We start from the raw sequence: 23114 nt of genomic DNA on the forward strand, positions 1-23114 counted from the left end.
AAAGAAAAGTATATAAAATCGTACCCGTTTGAGGCTTTTATGTATGCAGCGGTGACGGTGACGGGGCGGTGAATGGGGTGGCAGTGGCGGTGACGGGGCGGTGAAGGGAATGGCGGTGACGGGGCGGTGCAGAGGATGGTGAGACGGGGACGGGGCGGTGACGGGGACCAATTTTTTCACCGTGTCATTCTCTAATTCTGTGCACCATGAATAGTCTGTAAGGCTAGATGCATCGAGTGTGCTATAGAAGATTTAAATGGTGGTTACCTGTTATAGTCATATAAAAATATACTGCTAGAAATGACAAGGTCAAAGGACCATCTTTAAGATAATAGATTTTTTAAGACAAAACAAAAAATAAAGAAGATAAAAAGAAATAAAAAGAACTTACATAGTAACATAGTAACATAGTAGATGACGGCAGATAAAGACTCGAATAGTCCATCCAGTCTGCCCAACCTGATAACTTATATGGTTTTGCCTGTGACGTGAGCCTGAATTGGGCATTCAGCTCCATATTCTGAGGCTTTTTACCCTAAAAATAAATAAATAATAAAACATAAATAAAATAAGCAGGCCTTATTGCTTCATGCCAGTAGGGTGTGCTTTAAGATTTAGTGGAAGATGTTTCCGAATAAATAGTAACCTGAACTAAATTAACATACAGGATAAACCATTCAATTATTCACATAAAATGTATTCTAAAAGACTATGGGCTCCTCTTACGAAGGTGCGCTAGTGGTTTTAGTGCACGCTACAAGCTATCACCTCCATAGAGCTGGCGTAGGTACTTTCTGTGTAGCGCAGGGTTAGCGCATACGGCATTGTAGCGTGCGCTAAAAACGCTAGCGCACTTTCGTAAAAGGAGCCCTATGTATAAAGTGCTCAATACCTTGCTCTTGAAGAATAAATAGTAATACAGGTTGTGTAGACCAGTGGTTCCCAACCTTGTGCTGGAGGACCCCCTGGCCCATCGGGTTTTCAGGATAGCCCTACTGAATATGCATGGAGCCAATTCTATGCCTGGCACCTCCATTATATGCAGATCTCTCTCGTGCATATTCATTAGAGCTATCCTGAAAACCCGACGGGCCTGGGGGTCCTCCAGGACAAGGTTGGGAACCACTGGAGTAGACTACAACTAATCTCCAGATACCATTCCAGTTTCTCTTGTAAATACTTTAGCTCCATGATATTTTTTTAACATGAAAAATACCTTCCATTCCCTATACATGGGATGTGGATGAGAGCTTCTATGAGGATTACAATAGCTTTTTAGTATCTTTTTTTTTCCAGCTCTGAGAAATGTTACAGTAAATAATAGACTGGACTCTTTAAGCATCAGGCTTAAGAAAAAAAGGTTTGACCAAACTAACCCCTCTCTTTTATGAAACCCGATAGCAAAATGCTCCGACGCCCATAGGGATTACATGGGCATTGGAACATTTGTGGTGTGGCACTCATTCGTGCGGCTTTGTAAGTAAGCAGCCATATGCTGCTGATAAATTACTGGTATGACAGCTGGTGTTTGCTCATGGTGATCCTACAAATAAATAAATATCATTACATTATAATAAAAGTCAATTTAGGGAGGGTTTTTGATAGGTCTCAGGAAACGTTAATGTTGACTTGAATGTGTTAATGTGTTAAAATAGCAAACAATTTTGACGGGAAATGTTTTTAAACTACAGAAACAGGAATCATTTATATTTGAATATACTCTTCTTCCAAAATCAACCAGTGGTAGTATGCCACTTCCTTATAACAGGCTCTAGAGAATGAGAGTCACTTAAAATGTGTTAGGAAGTGGTATATGCATGCTTGTGTATTTAAAGCAGGTTTTAAGAAAGTTTATTTCAGCAGAAAATAAAACAGGATCACTAACAAATCATGTCTTTATGGCAATCTTCAAAGTGTTCACAGAGGCTGGGATGCATGGTGTCATTCTAGTAGGAGAATGGAAGCAAGAAGAACATACAAATTGTCATACAGGGACAGAGTGAAAGTCTATCAAGCCTATCATCCTGTTTCCAACAGTGATCAACCCAAGACCCAAGTATCTAGCTAGAGCTCAAGTAGTAAAACAGATTTTATGCTGCTTATCCTAGGAATAAGCAGTGGATTTTTCCCAAGCTATCTCAATAATGGCCTATGGACATCTCTTTTAGGAAATAATATAGACCTTTTTTAAACCTGCTAAGCTAACTGATTTCACCACATTCTTCAGCAATGAATTCAAGAGTTTAATTACACTTTGAGTGAAAAAATATTTTCTCTGGTTTGTTTTAAATCTACTATTTAATAGCTTCATCGCATGCCCCCTAGTCCTAGTATTTCTGGAAAGAGTAAACAAGTGATTCACATCTAACCTTTCCTCTCCCCTCAGTATTTTATAGACCTCTATCATGTCACCTCTGACCGTCTCTTCTTCAAGCTGAAGATCCCTAGCTACTTTAGCCTTTCCTCATAGGGAAGTCATCCCCTCCATTTTTATTTTTTTTTCATTTTTATTGCCCTTCTCTGTACCTTTTCTAATTCTGCTGTATCTTTATTTTTGATACAACTATCAGATTTACACACAATGTTTGATGTGCAGCCATACTATAGAGCGATACAAGGGCATTATAACATTTTCATCTTTGTTTTCCATTCTTTTCCTGATAATTCCTAACATTCTATTTTCTTATCTGCCCCCGCACATTGAGCTGAGGGTTTCAACGTATCCTCAACAATGATACCTGGATCCTTTCCTGAGCAGTGACTCCTAACATGGAATCATAGCTAACATAGTAATAGAAATTGACTTTACTGAGTTATGAAAGAATCTGTACTACAATGGATTGGAATTAGTGTCTTTAAACCTTACTTGACTTGTAACCATCAGAACACATGGTCTTCCTGTATAGACATATATTCTGTAGAAGGAAGAAGGTGTTGATGCAGGTCATTGGTGAAGCCACACTTGGAATATTGTGTTCAGTTTTGGAGACCGTATCTGGCGAAGGACATAAGAAGACTTGAAGCGGTCCAGAGGAGGGCGACAAAAATGATAGGAGGCTTGCGCCAGAAGACGTATGAGGAGAGATTTTGAAACCCTGAATATGTATACCCTAGAGGAATGGAGGGACAGGAGAGATATGATTCAGATGTTCAAATACTTGAAAGGTATTAAATTAAAACAAAATCTTTTCCAGAGAAAGGAAAATGGTAAAACCAGAGGACATAATTTGAGGTTGAGGGGTGGTAGATTCAAGAGCAATGTTAGGAAATTCTACTTTACGGAGAGGGTGGTGGATACCTAGAATGCGCTCCCGAGAGAGGGTGGTGGAGGGGAAAATGGTGACTGAGTTCAAAGAAGCGTGGGATGAACCCAGAGGATCTAGAATCAGAAAATAATATTAAATATTGAACTAAGGCAGACTTGTACGGTCTGTATATGGTCATTTGGGGGAGGAAGGGCTGGAGAGGGCTTCAATGACTGGGAGGGTGTAGATGGGCTGGAGTTGGTTTTGACAGAGATTTTGGCAGTTGGAATCCAAGCACAGTACCGGGTAGAGCTTTGGATTCTTGCCCAGAAATAGCTAAGAAGAAAAAAAATTTTTAAATTTAAATACCCATTTGGGTCTTTATCTGCTGTCATCTACTATGTTACTATGTGTATGCACAGTTACACTTTTATAAAATGTTCATTATTGATGGAGCTCAATGTTAGTTTCAGAGAACCTCTCAGCAGAGTGCTTATTCCTTATGTCTATAATTCAGGTCTAGGACTAGATTCAGTAAACAGCGCTGAAAAGAATCCACATGAAATACTGCTCTGCATGTGTAGTGCTAGGATTTACAAGTTTCTCTGGAAAATTTGAAGGATTAAATCCTATTTTGAACACAGTGCCTTTCAAATAGTAGTGTGATCACTCACTATGGCACAATTTGATTACAGTACTCCCCTGATATTCGCGGGGGTTCCATTCCAGGAATCCCCCCGCGAATCTTGGAAAACTGCAAAAACGGTTTTTCATGAGGGAGATTGAAGAGGACAGCGGGAGAGGCAGGAGAGAGCAACCGGAGCGCCAGTGAGTGAAGGAAATCGCTCGCTGTATGCTCCGACTGCCTCTTCCTGTACTAAAGTCGGGCCTTTCCAATCAGGAGCTGCGTATCAAAGCAGCTTCTGATTGGTGAGGCCCAACTTTAGTACAGGAAGAGGCGGTCGGAGCATATAGTGAGTGATTTCCTTCACTCGCCGCCGCTTCTACTGCTCTTTCCTGCCTCTCCAGCTGTCCTTTCCTGGTCGGAAAATACTGCAAATGACCGGGATGCGAACCGCCGACCGCGAATGATCGGGAGAACACTGTTTTGTAATGTACCATAAGAGAGGTTTATAATGTCGGCTGGCGTGCTGAATACTCTGCGCTGCTCTAATGCTCATAGGAGATCTATGACCTTCGGAGCAGTGCAAAGCATTCATTGCGCCAGCCAACATTAAAAACTTCTTGTGCAGTTTTGTAAAAGGAGGGGGTTAATGTCTGTTTTATGTGTTGTAGTTTGTGTGCGTAAGGTGTTTGATTCTAGCTTAGAGGTATCGTTTCACTAGGATGGTGATTTTATTTTCTATTATGTTTTCCACAGTATATTTTTAATTATGAACAGAATGTATTTTACTCCCTTGGATAAAAGTGGTGGATTTTGTTCAATAAACTCCTTTTGTACCTTTGGCAGCTTTTTGGAAATCTCAGCGTATTTCGCTATGAAGCCAAAACTTGGAGAGAAAGAAGTATCACCAAATGCATTTTTTTCACTCTGGCATGAGTTCAGCTCTGATTTTAAAGAGTTCTGGAAAAAGGAAAACAAATTAATATTGCAAGAAAGGTAAGTGTCTCCATTTGTACAACAGCTTGGAAAATCTGTGTAACCATTCATCAAACAGTACCCAAGCATGCATTCCTAATGGTTCCAGTCCTGTTTTCCTGAGACATGAATCAAGTTCTTAATGTATCTTGATATATTTTTTTCTCATTAGCATTCCAGGCACTTTATCTATGGCTAGACCTCACTGAACAAGAAATGTATAGACACAATAAAATTTAAAGCAATATCATTTTTTTTTCATTCATGTGCAATCTTGCATCAAGTTATAGTGAAACCCGAGCTATGCTAAAAGATTTTACAAGGTAAGGTACTATTCAATAAATGAGCTCATTGATGTAAGTGATGCTTGTCACTGGATCCTGCTATAAGTAATTTTATGAAGTGTTGAAATTGTTAATGGAATCAATGTACATATTTATTTGTGGTACCTTTCACTTAATGTGTATGGAATTGATTTTTTGTTTGGGATATATTTTTCGTGCTATGTATTAAACAGTACTTTTTTTTTCAGTGGGTCATTTAAACAATTAAGACTTTGACATTGATCTAATTGAGGTCCACCACAGAGGTTTTCACCATTTACTTTACAAATTAACTACTGGAAATATTAATGTGTGAAACTCATGTAGAATATGATGGCAGATAAGGTCCCATAAGACTCATTTAATCAGTTCAGCATCATTCCTGCTGCATTTCCATAGTCCCGATTGGTTTTTGGTTACCACTCAGTTCTTACAGCCAGTATGACTTTTACCAAAGGGGGAAGCTGCCCTCGGCCTCAGCACTGACTAGTATCTCTCTCTCTCTCTCTCTCCTCCCCCCTCCCACACAAACAATAGGTTTCAGCGTCTCTCCCTCCCCCCCCTGCATGGTACTCGATATCAACAATGGAAAAAATATGGATTCAGACCGGTTGTTTTCTGCCAGCGTTGAGGCCTTTCCTCTAGTGCAACTTTAACAGGAATTTATCTGAATTCCTTTTTCACTGAATGATTCTGTATATGGGACTTATTTTTGCATGGTTAGAGGACCTTGGCAGTTTTAGTCTGTCAGGGTCAGAACATTAGCTGAGCCCAGGAACCATAGACAAGGATAATAGGCGGAAAGGTTGGGGGGAGGGGGAAGAGAAAGATGTTAAGGTAGGAAAAAGAGGAAGGATTAAATAGGATTAGTAGGAAATGATTGGTGAGGAGCAAGAAGGTGGTGATTGGCTGGAACTCTGAAAAGATTAGAATGTTGGGGAAGAAGAATTTTGGCAGTTTATTCAGTTGTGGGGTGGTTGTGAGGGAGGAGGTTTTGGAAGAAGCGTGTGTTTTTTGGTTGGAGGGATCGTTTTGGGGTTCATGAAAATCTACTTACATTGTTGTAGTAAAGTCATGAAAATCTACTTACATTGTTGTAGTAAAGTTTGGTAGTTGTGAGAGGCTTCGATGAAATTAAACACAAACAAAAAAGCTGTGGTGAATGGTTTTGGGATGTCTGAAGGGCAGCACTGACAGGAATTAAAATAAATAAGTTCACAAATTAAAAGTGGTGTAGCGGCGGACTTCGTCAGAAGATTATTCCCAGGAAGAAAGGAAGCTGCATCAGATTAGGGGCAGTTGCCACTGAAGTTTATTCGTTAAGGATTTTCTGTGCTGGCATTGCGTTGGTGAGAGGTCAACTTTAGTATCACAGTGTTAGGAGCGCTGAGGAGGTGAGTGTCGGCGGCTTGCAAATCGAGTTTGGGACAGAGGATTTCAGCGGTGTGGCTACAAGCTTGTGATTAGAGCTGTTCGCAGGAGCCTGGAATAAGTGAATCTGATGGTGAGTTAATGTCTCATGTATTTAATGCTTTGGGGTCTGTGTTGCGTGATGGGGTTCCAAGAGAGAGCAAGGGGATTAATGGGGGTGGGGTTATAAGGGGTGCTAATAAAAAATCGCTCTCTGCTAGTTTGCGAGATAAAAAATTTATAAAATGATTGCGTCATGAAGTGAAGCGGTTACATTCTGAAAAATGGCAGAGATGGGGGTCTGTGGGAGATCCTATGAACGTTTGGGAATCTTCTGATTCCTGGGATTCTTCAGAATTATCTTTGTCGTCCTTTTCAGAGACTAGAGAAGTGGTGGGAAATGTAAGGTTGGAGGGTCCATCAGTTTCTACTGCTGGAGTTACTCCATCAGTGTCAAGACAAGGGCATACGTTATGTGCCATTGCTCCATTAGATTGCATCATTTCACAAAAATGGAAGCAGAGAATATATTGATTTTTATGCGTTATTAGCACGTGATGTTGAGACTGGTGACAGGAAAAAAGAGAGTGGGAGTAAAGGGGGAAAAAGAAGGTGAATCGGGTATCCAAGACAATTTTTAATTGGTTACTTGGTTTTAATGTTTTTGCAAGCATTTTGGGTGAGGCCAATCCCTCTTTATACCCGAGTTTATTGCGGTATTCCGATTTAATTTTGCGAGATTATAGGACCCATGGGGTATGGTCTTGGCTCAATTATGATGAGCAATTAAGAAAAAGTTTAGTTAAAGACAAGTCTGATATGTGGGGTATGCGATATGTGGATATTTGGTTGGTGGAGATGACTCCACATAGAGGATGGTCCTTTCGGTATGGAGCCCCCTCAGTTGGAGCTTCTGCCGCTGGGGGGCTATAGTTCAAGTTCAAGTTTATTTGATTAATCGCCTATATAAAACATTCTAAGCGATGTACAATTGAAAAACAAATTATGGGGAGACAAACAATCTTAGTAATAATAAGTTAGAAACAGAAAACAAGAATTGTTAACATCATGTATAAAACAAAAAGACAAATTAAAAACAGAACACATAAATCATTAACAGTAAATATAAAACAAAAGTATCTAGAAATTTAATGATTTCTCTGTACATATAGTTTAATGACAAACGTGACGAGGAGGAAAGGGGGGAAAAAGTTACAAAAATTTCTCATAATAGGGAAGAAAAAACATATATTAGGGAAAAAACACAAAGGAGGGGAGAAGGAAGAAAGAGAAAAAAAAAAAAGAAAAAGGAATGACTATTTAGTCAGTAAAGGCGTCATTGAATAAAAAAGTTTTTAAAAGTTTTTTAAAGGAGATAAGATCTTTTTCTTTTCTAATAAAAAGAGGGAGAGTGTTTCAGAGTTGGGGAGCTAAAGCAGAGAACATATCATTTCTCCTTGTTCCCACAATTTTTAAGGAGGGGACCGATAATAAATCTTGATGAGAGGATCGAAGGGATGGGGTCGAATGATATGGAATAATCATTCTAGAAATGAATTGTGGCGCGTTGAATAATAGTACCTTGAAGACTAGAAAAGCTATTTTGAACGTTATTCGGTGGTTAATAGGCAGCCAGTGTGACTTAATTAATAGGGGTGTTACGTGGTCGTATTTTTTTGCTTTATGAATAAGTTTTATGGCAGTATTTTGGATTATTTGGAGTCTTTTCTTTTCTATTTGGGATACATTAAATAGTAAAGAATTACAATAATCTAATTTAGAGATAATCATAGAATGAACAAGGATATTAACAGATTTTGGTTCTAGAAAAGAAGAAATAGATCGTATCAAACGGAGTTTATAAAAGCAGGATTTAATAGTTTGACTTATGTGGTTGTGAAAAGATAAATTTGTATCAATGATTACGCCTAAGATTTTCACGGTTGATACTAATTCAATTGGGGTATTATCAAGGACAAATGGAGAAATTGGTGTAATGTCTTTTCTCCAAGTAAATAACATAGTTTCTGTTTTCTGTGTATTTAATGAGAGTTTATTGTGGCAGAGCCAATTTTTTATTGTGTCCAATTTAGTGTTAATAGCTGTAATTTCTTCATCATTTTCAGGGTCAAACGGGTGAAGGAGTTGAATGTCATCAGCATAGGAAAATGAGGTAAAGCCCAGTGATTGACAGATAGTAAGTAAAGGTGAGAGAAAGATATTGAATAAAAGAGGCGACAGAATAGAGCCCTGGGGTATACCAAAAGGTGAAGAGTAAGAAGTAGAGTAGTCATCTTTGACTGTAACCGTTGAGGATCGGTCGGAGAGAAAAGATGTAAACCATTTTAGTACCTGTCCACCAATACCAAAAGATTCCAAACGATTGAGTAGAAGAACGTGGTCTATAGTGTCAAAGGCCGCTGAGAGATCTAAGGAAAAAAGAGCAACCGATTTGTGGTGGTCTAGGTAGTAATGGATATTGGTTACAAGGCCTAACATTGAATATTCTGTGTTATGATGTTTTCGAAAGCCCGTTTGGTTAGGGTGCAGTGCGTTTGATGATTCAATGAAGTCCGATAGTTGTTCAAAGACCAATTTTTCAGCTACTTTTGCTAAGAAAGGTAAGTTAGAAATTGGGCGATAATTGGCTACGTCATTGCGGTTAGCATTATGTTTTTTCAGTATTGGGGTAACTGTAGCTTTTTTCCAATTGGTAGGAACAGTGGCTGTGAGAAAACTATTTTTAATAAGCGAATGAATGAAAGGGCCGAAGCAAGAAATAAATTTTTTCAGATATAGTGGAGAGATTAGTTCTGATCGAGAATTTTTTAATTTGATTCTTTGAAAAACTCCTATTTCTTTTAGGGATGGGATTTTGAAGTTTATGCATTTGGATGTTGGTGAAGTGAGATTAGTGTTATTGTGTAAGGGGTCGTCTGTTTTATTTGTAACAAGAGTTTTTCGTATTTGAGCAATTTTTTCACAGAAATAGTCGGCCAGGTCTTGTGCTTTGGGAGTGTAATCTGAGTTATTATTTTTTTTTTTTTTTTGACTCTGGGGTAATGGATTTAAGAATAAAAAATATTTTGGAACTATTTTTGGCCTTATAAATTTTATTAGAATAGAAATGTTTTTTTGCTTGATTGATTTTATTTTTATAGAAATGTGCTTGTTCTTTATATCGTTGTAAGTTGACAGAAGTTTTTGATGAACGCCATTTTCTTTCTAATGCTCAGCCCACAGGAGGATTTAGGTCGGGAGTGGCAACAGGGCTTTAGATCTCGATGGGAGTTGCCAGGGGTCAGTCCATTGGTAACTTCTGTTTTCAGTTTAATGCAGGGAGATATGTGAGACCAGCATGTCATTTCAGGCACTCCTGTAGTCAGTGCGCAGGAAGTCACCCAGCCTTTCGTTTCCCAGATGTGGGGAGGGGTGGCAGAGGTTTTTCCTTTCATGGAGCAGGGAATCCCAGCAGGGGATTGGTTCAGTAAGGCGCCTTCCCCTGTCTGGTTGAATGCTTTGCAGGACTAGTTGGGTTGTTATTCTAACCAGGGAGATGCTTATTTTTCGGAAGGTAGGGTTTTCGGAAGGTTTTCCAATTCCTTATGAAGGTCCTCCATTATTGCGCTCTTCTCGTAATTCTTTGTCTATTGATTGTCATGTAGAAGTAGTTAGAGACAAAATAGCTAAAGAATTAAGGTTGCGTCATATAGCAGGTCCATTTCCACATCATCCTTTGGAGGATTTTGTTGTGTCACTGTTGAGGGTGATCCCGAACAAAGTTCCAGGGTCATTTTGTTTGATTCATAACTTATCCTATCCTGAGGGTTATAGTGTGAATGATTTTATAGACCCAAAATTTTGTTCTGTTCAGTATGCATCGCTAGATGATGCAGTGGTCCTTTTCAACAGTTGGGTATTGGAGCGTTAATGGGGAAAACTGATATTGAAGCTGCATTTCGTTTATTGCCGGTTCACCCGAAAGATTTTCATTTACTTGGTTTTCAGTTTGATGGGGAGTTTTATTTTGACAAATGTATGCCTATGGGCTGTGCGATATTGTGCGCCTACAGTGTCTACATCGTCTACAGCGAACTATCAAGACTCAAAGTGAACAAAGCCATGGGACCGGACAACATACACCCCAGGGTGCTCAGGGAGTTATGTGAAGTCCTGGCGGAACCATTATCTGAGCTTTTCAATCTTTCCCTACGCACAGGAAGAGTCCCCTTGGACTGGAAAACCGCCAACGTAATCCCACTCCACAAAAAGGGCAGCAAGACAGAGACAGCGAACTACAGGCCAGTGAGTCTCACGTCTATAGTGTGTAAACTCATGGAGACACTGATCAAACGGAATCTTGACACAATCCTAGATGAGGAAAACCTACGTGATCCCCACCAACACGGGTTCACCCAGGGTAGATCCTGCCAATCCAATCTTATTAGCTTTTTTGACTGGGTTACTAGACAACTGGATGCCGGGGAATCACTGGACGTGGTATATTTGGATTTCAGTAAAGCATTTGATAGCGTCCCACACCGAAGGTTATTGAACAAGCTGAAATCGATGGGTTTGGGAGACACTTTAACTACATGGGTTGGGGACTGGCTGAGCGGTAGACTACAAAGGGTGGTGGTGAACGGTACCCCGTCAGAAGCGTCGGACGTGCTCAGTGGAGTGCTGCAGGGCTCAGTCTTGGGCCCGATTCTATTCAACTTATTCATAAGAGATATGACGCAAGGGCTTAGGGGAAAGGTATCACTGTTCGCCGATGACGCCAAAATTTGCAACATAGTAGGCAACAGCTTATTACCTGACAATATGACACAGGACTTACTGCTGCTAGAACGATGGTCAACGACTGTGCAGCTTGGCTTCAATGCTAAAAAATGCAAGGTAATGCACCTGGGTAGGAGAAACCCGCGCAGAACTTATGCACTAAATGGTGAGACCTTGGTTAGGACCACGGCAGAACGTGATCTAGGAGTGATCATTAGTGAGGACATGAAGGCTGCCAATCAAGTGGAGAAGGCTTCCTCCAGGGCAAGACAAATGATGGGTTGTATCCGTAGAGGTTTTGTCAGCAGGAGACCTGAAGTCATTATGCCGTTGTACAGATCCATGGTGAGGCCTCACTTGGAGTACTGTGTTCAATTCTGGAGACCACACTACCATAAGGACATGCTGAGGATCGAGTCAGTTCAGCGAATGGCCACCAGGATGGTCTCGGGGCTAAAGGATCTAACTTATGAAGAAAGACTAAAGAAGTTGCGGCTGTACTCACTTGAGGAACGAAGAAAGAGGGGAGACATGATTGAAACGTTTAAGTACATCACGGGTCGCATTGAGTCGGAAGATGATATCTTCTGTCTTAAGGGACCCTCGACCACCAGAGGGCATCCGCTGAAAATCAGGGGAGGGAAGTTTCATGGAGACTCCAGAAAGTACTTCTTCATCGAAAGAGTGGTGGATCAGTGGAACAGATTCCCACTGCAGGTGGTTGAGGCCAGCAGCGTGACGGATTTTAAGAGTAAATGGGATGCTCACGTGGGATCTTTAAGGGAGTAAATTTGGTAGCGAATACTTGGAATGGGCAGACTTGGTGGGCTATAGCCCTTTTCTGCCACTATGTTTCTATGTTTTCTATGTTTCTATTTTGAAGCTTTTACTACATTCATTCATTGGGTGGTTCAAGAAATGAGCGGAGATGATTGTTTAGTACATTATTTAGACAATGTTTTATTTTGTGGGATAGGTAATAAGGAGCAATGCAAATCATTGATGCGGGCATTTCAATATGTGGCAGAGTTATTTGGTATTCCATTGCCTGTGGAAAAAAACGGAGGTACCATCAACTTCTGTGGTGTTTCTGGGTATCGAGCTAAACTTGAGATTGATGCAGTCCTGTTTGCCTAGGGAAAAGGTAGCAGCTTTGCAGGATGCAATAAGAAGTGCATGTCAGAAGAAAAAATTGTGTTTGCGGGAGATTCAGTGTCTTGTTGGACATTTTAATTTTGCTGCATGAGCTATACCAATGGGGAGAGTTTTTTTCTCGTAGATTGGCGTTATTATCTGCGGATCTGCGGAGGCCGCATTTTAAGATGCATTTGACTCAAGTAGTGAAAGATGACTTGGCGATATGGTTGTCCTTCTTAGCATCATTTAATGGGATTTGTTTATGGCACCAACTAGCAGTTTCATCAGTAGATTTGAAATTGTTCACTGATGCTTTGGGAGGACATGGTTTTGGAGTATACCTATATTTTGGTTGCAATGGTGTACACAGGCTTGGCTGGGAATGGTGGAGAGCTAGGGGTTGATGTAAGAACATTGCGTTGTTAGAATTAATCCCGGTATGGGTAGCTTTGTGGATTTGGGGATATCGTCTTCAGAATCGGAGGGTGATTTTGTTCTCAGATAATACTACTGTGGTATATGCTATTAATCAGCATTCTTCTAGGTGTTTACTGTTGCTGGCATTGTTGTGTTTGGTGGTTTTGAGGTGTCTGCATTTAAATGTATGCTTGTTGGCATGTCATGTGCCTAGAGTGGACAATCAATTAGCTGATGCCCTTTCTCGCTTTCAGTGGGCTCGATTTCAGGTATTGGATCCAGAGACAGAACGGTTACCCATAGAGATGCCTGTGACCTTATGGCCCACCTTCCAAGAATCGGTAGATCATTGATGAAGCAAGCGTTGGCACCTAGTACTTGGAAGTCTTATAATATGGGATGGCTACGCTTTCAGTGTGTTTTGGATAGGGGGGGGTTTGCAAAGTAATTTGCCTATATCTGAAGAATGCATTATACGATATATGCTTTTTGCAATGGAACAGGGATGGTCATGCAGACTGGTATCCCAGTCATTTAGGGTTTTTGGCTAAGCTTTGGGGCTGGAGAGATCCTACAGGGACATATTTAGTAAGAAAGTTGCTGACTGTTTTTTTAAGAAAAGGAGTGGTGGATGCCCCGAAGCGAGTTTGTTTACCATTGGATTATGTTAAATTGTTGGCATTGATGGAGGTATTACCTAAGATTTGTTTTTCTTCTTGTGAAGTGATTTTATTTAAAACTGTATTTTTTGCAGCTTGTCGGATTGGTGAATTGGTTGCTCCGTCGAAATTTGCTAATGGGGCAACTGGATTATTGCGGACTGATGTAGTGTTGGAAGATCAGAGATATTCGCATATCAAAAACTGATCAGTCCAGTAAAGGGGTTTGGATAAAGTTGCATAAAAGTATTCAGTTGGATGGTTGTCCAGTTAGGTGTGCTACAGAGTATGCTGATATTAGACCATCGGATGGATTGTTTTGGTTAGTGCATATTAATTGGTCTCTCTTGACAAGATTCCAATTTACAGCTATATTTAAAAAAGGGTTAGCAGAGGGATTATGGAACTCATTCTTTATGTATAGGGGCAGCCTCTTATGTAGCCCGTCATGGGGGATCAGGTGATTTGATTTGCAAAATTGGGCGATGGAAGTCTGGGAGATTTCAGACATATATTCGTCCTTATTGAACAAGATGAATAATGTTTATATTTGGTTTTCTTCTAGTTGCTCTTTCAGATTTTCTTCCTGATCTGGTGCTGCCTGACATTTGCATTTGGCTGTGTGGACACTCCTATATTTTCTGGGCACACAGGCATGCGAAGGAGTCTCGTTGGGGATCCACATGGGAATGGTGAAGCAGGGAATTCGCATCAGATGGCTTGGCATTTGGGGAATGTTATGGGAGCAGCTATAACCGACTCTACATCAAGCGAGTCGTTTTTCTTCACTTGTATTGATATGTATTCATGTTGAGGGCAATGATTTATGTACTATCAAAGGGGTGGATTTGATAAAGAACATAAAGAAAGATTTGTGCTCCATTATGTGTAGTTTCCCAAATGCTAAACTGGTGTGATCTAAGTTATTCCCAGGAGAGTGTGGAAGGGGGCTAGGAATACTTTGGCTATTGAGAAGTTGAGGCGTAGAGTGAATTCTGAAGTTTCTAAGTTTTTGTGTGCTCTTGTGGGTTTGGTGTTAAGACATGATCTTATTACAGCAGGTTGTGCGGGATTATATAGACAAAATGGAATGCATTTATCAGACATTGGTTTAGATATATTTATTAGTGGTATTCAAGATTTATTGGAGGAATGTTTACAAGATGGTTTGGCTGCAGCTTAAGTAGTGGTTTGGGGAGAGACCGGTGACAAGCAAGTGAGCTGTCACCGTTTGTGGCCTAAAACATGGGGGATATTGTTGGGATGTAGCTGGATTTGGAGTTATGATGAGTTGGGGTGCGTGGCCTGACGATACCATGGGCCATGCTATGGGGGTAAGTGGCAAGGATTTTGCCAGAGGAGATTCGCTGCTTTCGTCACCAAATGGCTCATGGGGGAAGGGGTGAGGAAAGAGGGGGTTTGTACAGCTACATTTTGAGATTTGGGGATGTTATAGATATATGAATTTAATTGTTGAACTGGTTAAAGTTGGGGTTATGAATAAAGCAGCGGCCAAACATTTATTCCACTAAATAATTGTCGATGATTTATTGGGGAGAATGTGATTAGAGTTTTAAATGATGGTGACGAAGTACGAATGCTAACGTTAAGATTATACTGTGATTAAGGTTTCAAAATAATTCAAAGTATGAAGCAAATAATTGCAACATCAAGATACAGAGAAATTGATCTTACATCTATGTACAGCAGGGTTGCCCAAGTCCGGTCCTCGAGATCTACTGGCAGGCCAGGTTTTCTGGATATCCACAATGAATATGCATGAGAGAAATATGCATAGCAAGAAGGCAGTGCAGGCAAAGTTCTCTCATGCATTTTCATTGTGGATATCCAGAAAACCTGGCCTGCCAGTAGATCTCGAGGACCGGACTTGGGCAGCTCTGATGTACATTTCAAGTTATAAAATTATTTTTCTTTGATTTTCCTTATGAATGTTTTTTTCATTATCCTGGCATATACAGTTGATCTTAGACTAAAAAAAAAAAAAAATATATATATATATATATAGGGGGATAATGAACTGTATAGTTCATTATCCCTCCCCCCCCATAACTAAACCACGATAGCGGTTATTAGCACAAGGAGCCACACTGCTCCCGATGCCCCTAGAGTTTCTATGAGCTTCGGGAGCTGTGTGGAGCATTCAGCCCGGCTCCCTGCGCTAATAACTGCTATCACAATTTAGTAAAAGGGGGGATATTTAGTCTAAATTCTGTTTCCATCAAAGAAAGAAAGGAAGACTGATGAGCACAGATCATAAATTATAATTTTAGTTATATATGTAGTTCATTATCTCCCCCCCCCCCTTTATTTGCTTCTCTGGCAGACACTTACACAGTTATTCACTGATCTGGATTGGAGTAGGTGGGAGCTGGCAGGCCTAAGAACAGGCAGGCCTAAGAGCATGTGCAGATGCTCAAGGCCCCGCTCCAATCCAGTCAGTGAATAACCGTGTCAGCGTCTACCAGAGAAGCAAGTAAGTACTTTATAAAGATTCTCTTTCTTCCACTTCAGGTAGAAGACCTAAGTTTTGCATTATAATTTTCTGCCAGTGCTCCTCATCTCAATAACACTTTTTTTTAAATGCATTTAGCTGCTTGGATTTTGTGGCATTGGGCCAGAGGAATCTTAAGTGGTAGCTCTTCAAATGACTTTCCCTCTCCAAAAGGTGTACTGGTGCGGGTGGGTTTTTCTTTGAGCATATTCCACAAATATAGTGATAATCGGATGTAGAGAAATGCTGGCTTGGCCACCATCAGTAGGTAAGAACAAAAAATTGTCATACTGGGACAGACTAAAGATCCATTAAGTCCAATATCCTGTTTCCAACAATGGCCAAACCAGGTCCTAAGTAATTGTTTGAGGTAGCAGCAGTAACACCATCTGGAAGTTCTCCAGAGTAGAACTGCTTGTATCTGGTAATGGATCAGTTCACTTCCAGGTTCATCAGTAGGACCGTAACTCTTGAATATAAGACCTCCTTCCCTCCAGTTTATACTCGAGTTAAGTTCCCTCCCCCTTTGGGGGTGGGGAAATTGTTATATTGGTTTATGCTCAGATAGGTTTATATTTGAGTGTAAATGGTATATCTGACTGATAATATACAAATTTCAGTTGAGCACAAACATGCAGCTGTGATTGGAAAAACATCACAATTTCTTAAATCACATGAAAACCAGTGATGATAATCTGGATGTATCAGGGCTGCAACAGTAGGATAGGAAGTGAGATAGGCTAATGTCTCATTAGATTGAAAGAAGCAACTTCAGCAACTGCCCATCTGGCTGTGCAAGCTGCCAGTTCCAGAAACTTGATCAGTTGCCAACTGCAGACTTGAATAACCTGGAAAGGTGTGTGATGACTGTGAGTGGTAAGAAAATGGAGTGATGATGGCTGTCAATTATATTACTTTAATTTGCAGATCATTGCCACTATATCACAGAGGAATCTGAATGCAAATAACTTTCACAAATGATCCAATAATTATAAAAGTCTTAAATTAACAAAGCAAAATATAACTAAATTGCAGAGCAGATTTTTTTATGTTTATATAAATTTAATTGAATAAGCAAATTATTCTTCATCTTGCAAAGTAATGCTACAAAACAGATTTAGAAACACAATAAAAATGATGCCAGATTAAGATCATATGGCCCATCAACTCTGCCCACCTACTCCAACTACTAAGCTCTACAATTGTTTCTACTCCCATAGAGATCCGCTGTGCTTGTCCTGTGCTTTCTTAGGTTCAAATATAGTCCTCGTCTCTAACACTCCCGCTAGGACAGCATCCATCACTCTCGCTAGGACAGCATCCATCACTCTTTCCATGAAGAAATATTATTTTGCATTACTCCTGAATGTCCCCTTTTCTCCTCCATCTTAGACCTCCTTATTCCAGAGCTTGTTTTCAGTCAAGAGGCACCCCCCCCCTGTGCATTGACACAGATGTATTAAGATGCCTCTCTCATATCTCCCCTCTCTCCTCAACTTTCTTCCGATGTACACAGAATGAGATACAGTAAACCCTTGGTTTGCGAGCATAAGTCGTTCCGAAAACATGCTTGTAATTCAAAGCACTCCTATATCAAAGCAAATTTCCCCATAAATAATGGAAACTCCACAACCCAAAAACTTTAATACAAAATACGGTATTTTCTCGTATTGCAAGACCTTGCTTGTTTAGAACAGTCACTATACTCCTGCAGTGTCAGAGAGAAAGAGAGAAGAACCATCAGCTCAGATGTGATGTGTATATATTGTATGCACTTGTATTGCAAGACATTGCTTCAGTGGCGTACCTAGGGGGGGGCGGGCCGCCCCGGGTACCAGCCCTAAGGGGGTGTTCCCGGCCTTGCCGTTCAGTCCCCCGCCACCCCCGAAGGACCGCTCGCCCCCCTGGCCTCCCCTCACCACCTATGAACAGCCGCAGCAGGATCGCGAAGTCAGCGTCAGCATCCCTGCGCTGCTTCCTACGACGCGATCCCGCCCCTCCTCTGACGTCAGAGGAGGGGCGGGACCGTGGCGCAGGAAGCAGCAGGGATCGCTGACGCTGACTTCGCGATCCTGCTGCGGCTGTTCATAGGTGGTGCGGGGAGGCCAGGGGGGCGAGCGGTCCTTCGGGGGTGGCGGGGGACTGAACGGCAAGGCCGGGGACACCCCCTTAGGGCTGGTACCCGACGCTGACTTCGCGATCCTGCTGCGGCTGTTCATAGGTGGTGCGGGGAGGCCAGGGGGGCGAGCGGTCCTTCGGGGTGGGTCGGGGCATCAGGCCTTCAGGGTGGGGCGGGCGGGCAGGCAAGCAGGCTTTCAAGGGGGAGGGGGTGACAGGCAGGCAGGCAGGCCTTCAAGGGGGGACAGGCCTTCGGGGGGGGGGAGCAGACATTCAAGGGGTGCAGGCCTTCAAGGGGGGCAGGCAGGCCTTCAGGGGGGTGCAGACCTTCGGGGGGGGGGGGGTGTAGGCCTTTGGGGGGGTGCAGACCTTCAAGGGGGTGCAGGCCTTCAAGGGGGGAAAGGCAGGCAGGCCTTCAAGGGGGGGACAGGCCTACAAGGGGGGGGGACAGGCCTACAAGGGGGGGGACAGGCCTTCAAGGGGGGGTGCAGGCCTTCAAGGGGGGGTGCAGGCCTTCAAGGGGGGAAAGGCAGGCAGGCCTTCAAGGGGGGGACAGGCCTACAAGGGGGGGGGACAGGCCTACAAGGGGGGGACAGGCCTACAAGGGGGGGGACAGGCCTTCAAGGGGGGGTGCAGGCCTTCAAGGGGGGTGCAGGCCTTCAAGGGGGAGACAGGCCTTCAAGGGGGGGAAAGGCAGGCAGGCAGGCCTTAAAGGGGGGACAGGCCTACAAGGGGGTGGGACAGGCCTTCAAGGGGGGGACAGGCCTTCGGGGGGGTGCAGACCTTCAAGGGAGTGCAGGCCTTCGGGGGGGGGGGTGCAGTCCTTCAGGGGTGGGGTTTAGGCCTTCAGAGGGGGACAGACCTTCGGGTGGGAGGTAAAGTCCTTCGGGGGGTGCAGGTCTTCAGGGGTGGGGTGTAGCCCTTCGGAGGGGGGACAGACCTTCGGGGGGGGGGGGTCCTGGTGTAAAAGTACACAGAGGGAGAGAGGGAAGGGGGGGTTCAAAGATACATGCATATGCCAGACTTTGGGGGTTAGAAATAATGGGTCTAAAAACAGAGGAGTGGGAGAGAGATGGTGCATAATGGGATTTAGGGAGGGAAGGAACAGAAAGGGAGAGAACTTGGAAACAGGGGATGGTGTGGAGGGGGGATAGAGATACTGGATAGGAGGATAGTTGGGAACAGAAAGGGAGAGATGGTGGATCCTGGGGTGGTGGGGAGTTGAGAAAAGGTGAATCTGTGGATGGAGACAAAAAAAAGGAAAGATGCCAGATCTCCGGGAGAGGGAAGGGAAACGGAAGGGGAGAACAGAGATGGCAGACGGATGGTTAGCACGGAGAAAGGAGACCCTGGCAAGCAAGACAACAAGAGCCTGGGACCAACAAGATTTGAATATTGATCAGAGAACAAAAGGTAGAAAAAATAATTTTATTTTCTGTTTTGTGATTACAATATGTTAGATTTGAAAAGTGTACATGAGACAGCTTGAAATGGGAACTTTTCTATTTTTGTGAATGGCAAGGCTGAGTTCAGTTAAAATATATGCTTTATAAGAAAATATAATAATGTGTTTTATAAAGTTTATAAGCATTGCTGGCATACTCGGTGAGGTGTTCCTAGTGTTGGTGGTGGTGGTAGCATGTCAGTGTGTTGAGAGGAAGAGGTAGTCTGGGAAATTCTGCTGAGCAAACTCTGGGCCCATTTCCACCCCCAGTTAGTCCACTCCACTCAACTGGTTCACACACTGAGTGGGTCTTTGGGTGTTATTTCTGGGTAGTTGTTTTAGAATCTCTTCCAGTGGTTTGTCAGTATCTCCTTCTGGTCCAAGGAAGGAAACTTTGTCAACCTTAGCATTGACCTTCAGAATATGTTTGTAACAGCGCTGCTTGTGTGGCATTAGGCTATGTAGTGATCGAAAGAAAAAAACAGACCTTTGCACATTTTTGCACTATATGGTGGGTGTATGAGGAGATTCATTTCCTGCACAGTTAAGTCCATTTTTTCTACTGAATAATAGTATAGGTACAATGAAAGTAAATAGCAAAAATGTTTGAGTAGATAATTAAGGAAATCTTTTTCATATTGCTTGCTTATGGACTGGGAAAAAAGACTGTTCAAGCAAATGTCTCCAGAACTGCTTTAATGGAAAAATGTGATTTTTTTTTTTTTTAAGTACTTTGTGAAATTTATTGTTGTTGTGAAATTTATTGTTATACTTTGTTTAAACTTAAAAAGCGGTGTCATTAACAGTGAATCGAATCGAAAAATCGATTCAACAGGTTGAATCGGATCGAATGAAATATTTTTCTCTGAATCGGGCAGCACTATTGGCTACCATGAGAATGGGCTACTGGGCATGATGGACCATTGGTGTGACCCAGTTAGGCTATTCTTATGTTATGTTCTCATCTGTAGGGGCCTTTGTTTTCACTTCTTATTTTAATGTATTTTTTTCCTGGGAACTTATCAGTGTTTTTTTATAATGGGAACAAAAATGGAAGAGAATTAATGTGTGTGGAATGGGGGGGGGTAACTAATTTCTTCAGCTAAATAATTCAATCCACTTCAAACAGACATAGGAGAACTCACGCACCATTCACACACCCTCCAACCAAAAACGTCAAAAGAAAAAAACTGTTCGACAACCTCCTAGCCATTCGAGCTGCAACACTTGACCCCCAACTCTACAACCTATTGACCTCGACCACAAACTACAAAACCTTAAAAAAAGAAATAAAAACCCTTCTATTAAAAAAACACATAAAACCAAACTAACATAATCAGAACTGTCCCAAGCATCACCTGCAACTACTCCATATGTACTTCTGATGTCATGACAATTCAGACATAATTTATGTTATGTTATGTTTGGAATAATGGTTACATAAATGAGGTTCAATAAAAGAAAATTTTCTGTGGGAGCATTTGTTGGAACTTCTGTTATCCTGATTTCTTCTATCTGTGGGCTTTCTTTAGCTAACCTACTTATCTGGGGCTTTCCACTTCTGCAGCTGCCCTTTTCACGGTCCACTTTGCGCTTGCACTCTCTGGGGAGGGGGGGTTGGGTCTGGGCTTGGTGGGGTAGGTGTGTCTGGTAGTTTTGTCTGGGTGGTGGCTGGGTGTTTCTTGGGTGCTTGTTGTGCGGATTGGTGTGTCTGGTGAGCGGTCTGGGTGTTGTTGCTTGTGGGGGTTTTTTTCATTATAAAATATGGCTGAGGGTCTAGTCCGGCTTATTATTCTTGTGGGTTCTGGGGTGGGATTTGTTTGCTTGCCCCAAGTTTTGGCCTTTTGTTGTGTATTGCTATGCCTCTCATTGGCAATTTTCTCTTGGGAGAGGCTTGTTCATGCTTGTTGTTGCTGTTACTCTCATTCTGTGTTCTTTTTGATAATGTATAAGTTTCTGTACAGACCATGGTTGCTTGTCTGGACCTTTTGCCATTCTCAATAAAAATACTTTGGAAAAAAAAAAAAAAAAAAAAAAGAAAATTTTCACTGCCTGTTTCTATTCTGACCATTTATTCCATTTCATGGTTATTGCAAAAAAAAAAAAAAACAAAAATTTTACATGAGGGGGGGGGGGGTGTCAAAAAATGATGGGCCCCGGGTGCCACATACCCTAGGTACGCCACTGCATTGCTTGTATATCAAGTTAAAATTTAATAAAATGTTTTGCTTGTCTTGCAAAACACTTGCATACCAAGTTACTTGCAATCCAAGGTTTTACTGTCCTTAAGTAGGTCACTATATGATTTTTGATAACCATTGACCATTTTAGTAGACACCTCTGAACCAACTTCATCCTGTTATCTATCTGAAGGCGGTGTACGCCAGATGAGTTTTGACCAAAGACTTATACAGAGGCACTATTGCTCCTCTTTTTCCCATTGACCATTCCTTTCCCTACTGCAGTGGTCACCAACCCTGTCCTGGAGGACCACCAGGCCAATTGGGTTTTCAGGCTAGCCCTAATGAATATGCATGGAGCAGATTTGCATGCCTGTCACTTCCATTATATGCAAATCTCTCTCATGCATATTCATTGGGACTAGCCTGAAAATCCAATTGGCCTGGTGGTCCCCAGGGTTGGGGACCACTGCCCTATAGTATGTACCCAAACATCCTCTTTGCTTTTGCTGTTGTCTTTTCTACTTATTTGACCATCTTTAAAATCATCAGATTTAATCATCCCAAAATCCTGCTCCTCTTCTGTTGTTAGAAGTATTTGCTCACTCTACTGTACCTCTTCCTCTAGTATTTGAATTACAAATGCATATTAGCATTGTAGATGACGGCAGATAAAGACCTGAATGTTCCATCCAGTCTGCCCAACCTGATTCAATTTAAATTTTTTACATTTTCTCTTCTTAGCTATTTCTGGGCAAGAATCCAAAGCTCTATCTGGTACTGTGCTTGGGTTCCAACTGTCGAAATCTCCGTCAAAACCTGCTCCAGTCCATCTACACCTACTAGCCATTGAAGCCCTCTCCAGCCCATCCTTCCCAAACGGCCATATACAGATACAGACCGTGCAAGTCTGCCCAGTACTGGCCTTAGTTCAACATTTAATATTATTTTCTGATTCTAGATCCTGTGTTCATCCCACGCTTCTTTGAACTCAGTCACCATTACAGTTTTATAGGTGACAAATTCTAGATCATTTTGGAAGTTTTGCTAGATCCGAAATATATTATTCACACATTCCAGAGTATTTAACCTACTATAGTGCTATCATTAAAGAGCATGAGGATGATGTGGTGCCAGATTTATTAAATCTGAACACAATTTTGAGCTCTCTTTCAGGTTTTAACAAGGTTACCCCCATTGAGCCTGGAGAAAATTGTAGGCAGTATGGGATCTTTTGCTCAGTTGATAACCTTTGCCTCCTCCCCTAATATAAGAGACACAGAAAGA

The 23114-nt window shown here is 41.9% G+C and overlaps 1 protein-coding gene across 6 annotated transcripts in view; it reads left to right on the forward strand.

The window, feature by feature from the left end:
• Nucleotides 1-23114, forward strand: part of FMN2 (formin 2) — a 587410-nt gene that overhangs the window by 514067 nt on the left and 50229 nt on the right. For 4 of the 6 annotated variants that reach the window (XM_033938052.1, XM_033938050.1, XM_033938051.1 and 1 more), the window contains exon 17: nt 4717-4866. The exons of 1 other annotated variant lie outside the window; for it this stretch is intronic. In XM_033938052.1, coding sequence (XP_033793943.1) covers nt 4717-4866 — 150 coding nt within the window. Of the gene's footprint in view, nt 1-4716; nt 4867-23114 lie in introns of those variants that run through there. One more of the 6 variants, XM_033938055.1, reaches the window with a different exon arrangement.

This window comes from Geotrypetes seraphini, chromosome 3 (assembly GCF_902459505.1).
Source record: "Geotrypetes seraphini chromosome 3, aGeoSer1.1, whole genome shotgun sequence".
Lineage (NCBI taxonomy): Eukaryota > Metazoa > Chordata > Amphibia > Gymnophiona > Dermophiidae > Geotrypetes > Geotrypetes seraphini.